Here is a 6,551-nt window from a genome sequence, read left to right as displayed (position 1 = left end):
TATGATAACTTTCTTTTAAATTTTTTCTTTTTTTTATAAACATGTATTTTTATCCACAGGGCCTACTCTGATAACTTAACACGGAAGTTGATTTTTTTTTCTTTCATTTAAAAGAAGTCTGAAGTGGGAGCTGGGTGACTTAGTTGGCTGAGCATCTGCTTTAAGTTCAGATTGTGATCCCAGGATCCTGGGATGGAGCTCCATGTCAGGCTTCCTGACCAGTGGCAGAGTCTGTTTCTCCTCTCTCTCTGTCCCTCCCCCTGCTTGAGCACTCTCTCTGTCTCCCAAATAAATTTTTTTTACGAAATCTTTTTTTTTTTTTTTAAGATTTCATTTATTTATTTGACAGACGGAGATCACAAGTAGGCAGAGAGGCAGGCAGAAAGAGAGAGGAGGAAGCCAGCTCCCTGCTGAGCAGAGAGGCCGATGTGGGGCTTGATCCCAAGACCCTGGTTTCATGACATGAGCCAAAGGCAGAGGCTTAACCCACTGAGCCACCCAGGTGCCCGGCGTTGTGATTTTGAACTCCACGTTGGATGTAGAGATTACTAAAAAAAAATTTAAAAACAAATAAATAAAATTAGCTTCATGTAAGACTCCCTGTATTGCTTTTCCTTTCTTTTCTTTTTTATTCATTTCTTGGGAGATGAGTGAAAATTTTATCAGGAAACAGATCATTATTAGATCTATTCTTGGAAACTTCTGTTTTAGATTTAGGCTCCAATTTTTTAATATGAAAAATTTCAAACCTGTAGGGAATTTGAGAGAGCAGTACAATGAACACCCATCTATCTTTCTTGTAGAGTCAGCAGTTATTAACATTTGGTCGCATTTTGACTGTTGATCTATCTTTCTATAAATTTTGTTGTTGTTGGATCTTTTGAAACTTTAATAGGATATTTATAAAAAGTTAGGACACAATATAAAACTTTAAAGTCAATAGATCCCCAGGAATAAATTCAAGACAGAGGTCAACTGATCATATATAGGCTTTAAATCATAATTTCTTTCTTGGTTATTTCAGAGGATTAGACCATATATATTGCGGATCCACTTAAATAGACTTAAGTTTCCAGCTTCTTTTCTATGTTAGAACTTCTCAAATGATGCTTCTCAGAGTTATTCTGATCTGAGGATACCACGGAAACAAGCTACTTTAGCCATTTTAATGCAAGTTGAAATTAATTTTTTTTTTTTTACAATGCCTTTTGGATTATTCAGTTTGATTCTGACATTAGCAACATCACCATACAGCCAGTAACTCTGCAAAAGATGGTCTTCTTAGCATGATTCACATAATATAAAACAACAAAGGGAAGGAATGTGGTTTGTTACATAATTTAGAATCTGAATCATTTGCTTCCTCCTTGGAAAGTGGTAATTCCCATAGAATGGATATACGGATTCAGGTCCCCCAATGTCAAAGAGGAATATGGGAAACATCCTTTGGAATAGAATGTGTTACTGTAAATAAGGACAGTTAAGCCAAATGACTGTGCTGCATGGTTTTGCCTGGATGCATAGACTTTAGGCTTAAATAGGCATGAAATTTACATGGACATTTTACATCAAGCTTTCCATTTAATAACCACATTGCTGGCTTATAGAAACTGCTTTCTTTGGAGTTCTAGTTCTGTAGAATAAAGGAGGTAAAGTGTTTTCTTTTTGCTAATATGACAAGCAGAAGAATTTATATGAGAAAAGGTCTTTGAGGTCCAGTCTTACACTCGGTGTATCTGGAGTCATGTTATAGATTGTAATAGTCTGCTTTCCATCCCTGCAGCTCTCCTCTCTATGGCAGCTCAGGGGTTACTTCTGAACAAGTTAAACTACTCTGCTAGATGGAAGACAAAAATGTCATACTAAAACTTTTATGAAGTTAAAGGAATACTTTATCAATTTGAATGGCTCCCCCCAAACTCAAACTTTTATCTAACTCAAATTTCTCACTTTCTTTTATAAACTTATATTTTATTTATTTAGCTTTTTAAAAGTAGACTTCACACCCAACATGGGCTTGAATTCACAACCCTGAGAATCAAGAGTTGCATGCTTTACCAACCAATCCATCCAGGTGCCCTTGATAAACTTATTTTTAAAACTGTTTGATTTACAGAATGATTGAGAAGTTAATTCCGATATGGCCCACATCAGTTTCCCTTATTATGAATATATATTAGTCCCTACTACATTTTTACATGCACTTTTCTTCCAGCTAACCTTACATGTTTTATTAATCAACATATAAGCTGTATGTGCCAAGCAATTTTTTACAATATTTTATTTATTCATTTAATTGACAGAGAGATCGTGAGAGAGAGCGCCGGCAGGGGGGGCGGCAGGCAGAAGGAGAGTGAGAAGTAGGCTCCCCGCTGAGCAAGGAGGCTGGTGCTGGGCTCCATCCCAGAACCCCGCTGTCCAACCCTTCCCCCCCCCCCCCCCCGCCCCCGCATCCCGCACCCTCCTAGGATGCCCTGCGCCAGCGTGATCCACTGCTCCCATCCCAGGGTGCCTTGCGCGGCGGGCTCGCTCCCGGTTACGTGCGCGCGGCGGGACCCGGAACGTGCTCTCGGGTGGTTGCCCCGCCCACCTCGGCCTTGTTTGTTCAGCCTCTAGGGCTTGAATTTACCGCCAGGTTGAGCTGGGCAAGAGCGATGCTGCCTGGCCCGCCTTGGCTTTGAGGAGAGAGGAACGTCCAGAACCGCTGCAGCTTGCTTTCGGCGCTGAGCCCCGGCAGCCATGTCCACGGGGTTCTCCTTCGGGACCGGCACGCTGGGCTCCACCACCGTAGCCCCCGGCGGGACCGGCGCAGGCGGCGGTTTCTCCTTCGGGACGGGGCATCTAGGTAACTGCGCTTCTGCGCCTTCCCGGCCTGGTCCTCTCCGTGAGATCCCGTGGGTGGGCCCGTCCCTCTCCCTTCGCGCTGGGTTCCTTTCTAGTGGGTCTGCGAAAAAGAAAGACAGACTTGCGCAGCGCCAGCCTCATAGTCCTGCCGTTCGGGGGCCTGGTCGGGAGGGTGGTCATAGGGTTGTGAGTCCCCAGAATCCACAATGGTTCACCCAGTGTCCCTGTCCAGTGGGGTCTGGCTGGGTGAAAGGGCCTGGGATTTCACGCTGAGCCCTAGCAGTGCGGCAGTCTGAGGCACAGAACGGAGAACGACATTGTGGGTCATTCTGGGGTTTCAGAAAAAGACAATAGTAAAATTTTAAGGGGGACAATTAGAGTTTTATCGCTGATAATTCAGAATTCATTGCAGGATATACGGCTTTGGACATTCCACTGCTTTAATGATTTCGTGGTATTCTAAACGAGCTCACCTCTTGGTACCTCATGGAACCCTGTCCTTTTTTACTGCAGGTTTTTGTTTTAAATACGTGTTGCAGCATTTCTTGGTGGTCATTTTGAACAGTGTGCGTAGTAGTATTCGTGAGTGTTATGGTGGAATGACTCACACTGTCTTCTAGTTACACTGAAAACTGTAGGTAGCATGTTTATCGTTTTTGTGCAACCTGCTAAAGCACCGCTTCAGGCGATGACGAAATACAGTCAGCAGAGGTTTAGAAAGAGACAATAATAGTCAAAGGTCATTTTCATGGTGAGAAATTTAATTTTTAGAACTCCGACTTTTTAAGGTAAAAGGGGAGGAGTTCATTACATCAAGAAGTGTGCATAGAAAATGTTACAAGGTATCTATCTCCTGAAGCTTGAGGGTTGTCATTGTAGAGTAAAAAGCCAAAAGTATTTTCCTTATATTAAAAAGGAGAGGTACAGGGGCGCCTGGGTGGCTCAGTGGGTTAAGCCTCTGCCTTCTGCTCAGGTCATGATCCCAGGATCCTGGGGTTGAGCTCCGCATGGGGCTCTCTGCTTAGCAAGGGGCCTACCTCCGACTTCTCTGCCTACTTGAGAGCTCTCTCTCTCTCACTCATATAATAAATAAAATCTTAAAAAAAATTAAAAAAAAACATAATTTACCAAGAAAAACGGGGTAGGTACAGACTACACAGTCAAGGAAAAGTCTGGGAATTTCCCTTAATACCTCCTTTTCTCTCTGCACCCTTAATCAGCAAGGCCTCCTAATTTTAATTACCTAGTTTCCATTTGCTTCACTCCAGTGCCACCGCCCTGTTGCAAGCTCTTGTCATTCATGGAACAGATATTTATTGAACACAGTTCCATATAATGGACTCTGTTTTAGATGGTGAAATAAATAAGGGTACTGGCTCTTTCTTCCAGGTTTTCAACCAGTAACCCTTCTCCGATTTGGCGAAAACTATTCCTATCATCTCCTACTTAGATTAGTTCAATGCTATCGCAATTGCTGTGTCAAAAATATCCTTTTTTTTTTTTTTTAAGATTTTAATTAATTAATTATTTATTTATTTGACAGACAGAGATCACAAGTAGGCAGAGAGGCAAGCAGAGAGAGAGGAGGAAGCAGGCTCCCTCCTGAGCAGAGAGCCAGATGCAGGACTCTATCTCAGGACCCTGGGATCATGACCTGAGCCGAAGCCAGAGGCTTTAACCCACTGAGCCACCCAGGCATCCCGATTTGGTCTCTTTAGGTAAATCATTTTAGGGAAGTTACTCTCCAAGCCTCAGTTCCCACATCTGGAACAGAGATGCTGATGAATAAAGTACTTAACATCATATCTGGCACTTGGTAAGTGCTCCCTAAATGTTACTTTCTAAGTCCACATTAGGGCATGCTGGAGAAGTTAAAACAATATTCCTGACCTGATGGAGTCAACAGTAACACATTCTGATGAGCCATTGGCAGATAGTAGTGGGTTGAGGCAAAACTTGGTCCTGTTTGGGGTAGCTTTTAAATAAATTTCTCTCCTGTAGAGAAAATTCTCTTTTGCTTTCTTGAGTAAGAAGATACCACTTTGAAGTATTTCTTCGGTAATGTTTTCACATTTAATTATGAAACAGTGCCTTGTGTCTTCAGTTATCTTAAGTTGTCAAGAAATTTTAAATATTTAGTCTAAAAATACATAATTTCAGTAAAAATAAAAATAAAAAAAATTTCATTGTGCGTCTTTCTATATTAATGGAATAGCAGTAAAACCAAATGGGATCACTGAATTATTTGGGAGGGAGGACAGCATAACTACCATTTCCTTAATTTGAGGTCTTCAAAATTTGCCGATAACATTTATTAAAGTACCTTTTTAGCTCAGTTGATTAAGTGTTCACAGTTTTGTGCTTTGTTGGTAATACCTTAAACCCTGTTTTGCCAACCTTCTGTACTTCACATACCCATGTTCCTAGAGATAATTTTAAAATCAATGATAAACTAAGACACCGGGCCCGCTCCATTTTTTGGGAAAGATTTTATTTATTTATTTGACAGAGAGAGATCACAAGTAGGCAGAGAGGCAGGCAGAGAGAGAGAGAGGAGGAAGCAGAATCCCCGCCGAGCAGAGTGCCCGATGCAGGACTCGATCCCAGGACCCTTTTTTTGAGCCCCTACTCAGTGTTGATGACTGGTTTCAAGTTCTGTTCCTCTCACAGTGATTGGCTGGTGTAATACATTGTATAAAATGTGTTTAGTTGAATTTATTAAGTTCCTAATGATGACAGTAATAGCATTTATTAAGTGAAGTTAATTCACCATGCATAATCTCTCAATCTTTTGCAAAAAATCTGTTAAGTGGGCACAGTTATTAACATTTTGCGTATAAGGAAACAGAGGATCAAGAAGGCTAAGTTATGTCACACACGTCCCAGGACATTGGAGAGTTGGCACTGGAACCCAGCCATAACACCGCTACCTCCTTAAATTGCAGTGTCCCAGACATAAGCTTTTTAAAACTGACCTTGACTTCTCGTGGGATTATGTCTGTTTGGAAGGGCAGGCAAGACAGAATAAAGATACCTATATAGGATGAATGGGAGCTCCCATTATGTTATGTGTTATAGTCTCTTTTAACTCTCTTGTACAATTTTTGGAGTGTTAGGTTGTTGAGACATTTTGTTCATTTTAATAATTTGGTCTCCCACTATAGTTAGCAAATATGAGCCCTTGAGTTTTGATAAGAACATTTGAAAGTTGTGAACTTTGTTCACATCAGTTGCTATCACCAGCTGTTCTTTTTGAGCTTTCAGAAACTCTGAAGAGAATTTCTGCTTATGAACACATAATCTGGATAGAGGGTAATTACTTTGTATTTTCCTCTTGTCAGATTATGTTTCTTTTCCTCTTCTCACCCCTACCCCAGTTCTTGATGCTGTTTTGGTGACAAGAAAAGTAACTGTATCCCCCTGTCCCTTTCTAAATCCACGAATATGGTGATAAATCAACAGAGAGGTGGCAAAGATCACTTAAAAGAACTTTTCTGAGTATGTTTTATTTTTCTTTATTTAGTAGTTGGGAAAGAACAAGTGTATTTAGAAATATGAACTATATGTGAGTCATTCATGAGGAAAATGATCCACATTCATAGGACTTCTCTGTGGCCATTTTAAAATATGCTGTCAATAAAACTTAGAAAAGGAGAATATGTGATACTGTTTATGATTTCCTTGGGATCTGAAATCTTTTGTATGTG

The 6,551-nt window shown here is 40.9% G+C and overlaps 1 protein-coding gene across 1 annotated transcript in view; it reads left to right on the top strand.

Annotated features, from left to right (window-relative positions):
• Positions 1-2,739: 2,739 nt before the first annotated feature.
• Positions 2,740-6,551, top strand: part of LOC131813647 (ligand of Numb protein X 2-like) — a 28,168-nt gene continuing 24,356 nt past the window's right edge. Inside the window, exon 1 of the mRNA XM_059144006.1 lies at positions 2,740-2,845. Coding sequence (XP_058999989.1) covers positions 2,740-2,845 — 106 coding nt within the window. The remainder of the gene's footprint in view (positions 2,846-6,551) is intronic.

Source organism: Mustela lutreola, chromosome 13, assembly GCF_030435805.1.
Source record: "Mustela lutreola isolate mMusLut2 chromosome 13, mMusLut2.pri, whole genome shotgun sequence".
In the NCBI taxonomy this organism is placed as follows: Eukaryota; Metazoa; Chordata; class Mammalia; order Carnivora; family Mustelidae; genus Mustela; species Mustela lutreola.
This window is presented reverse-complemented; position numbering and strand designations above follow the sequence as displayed.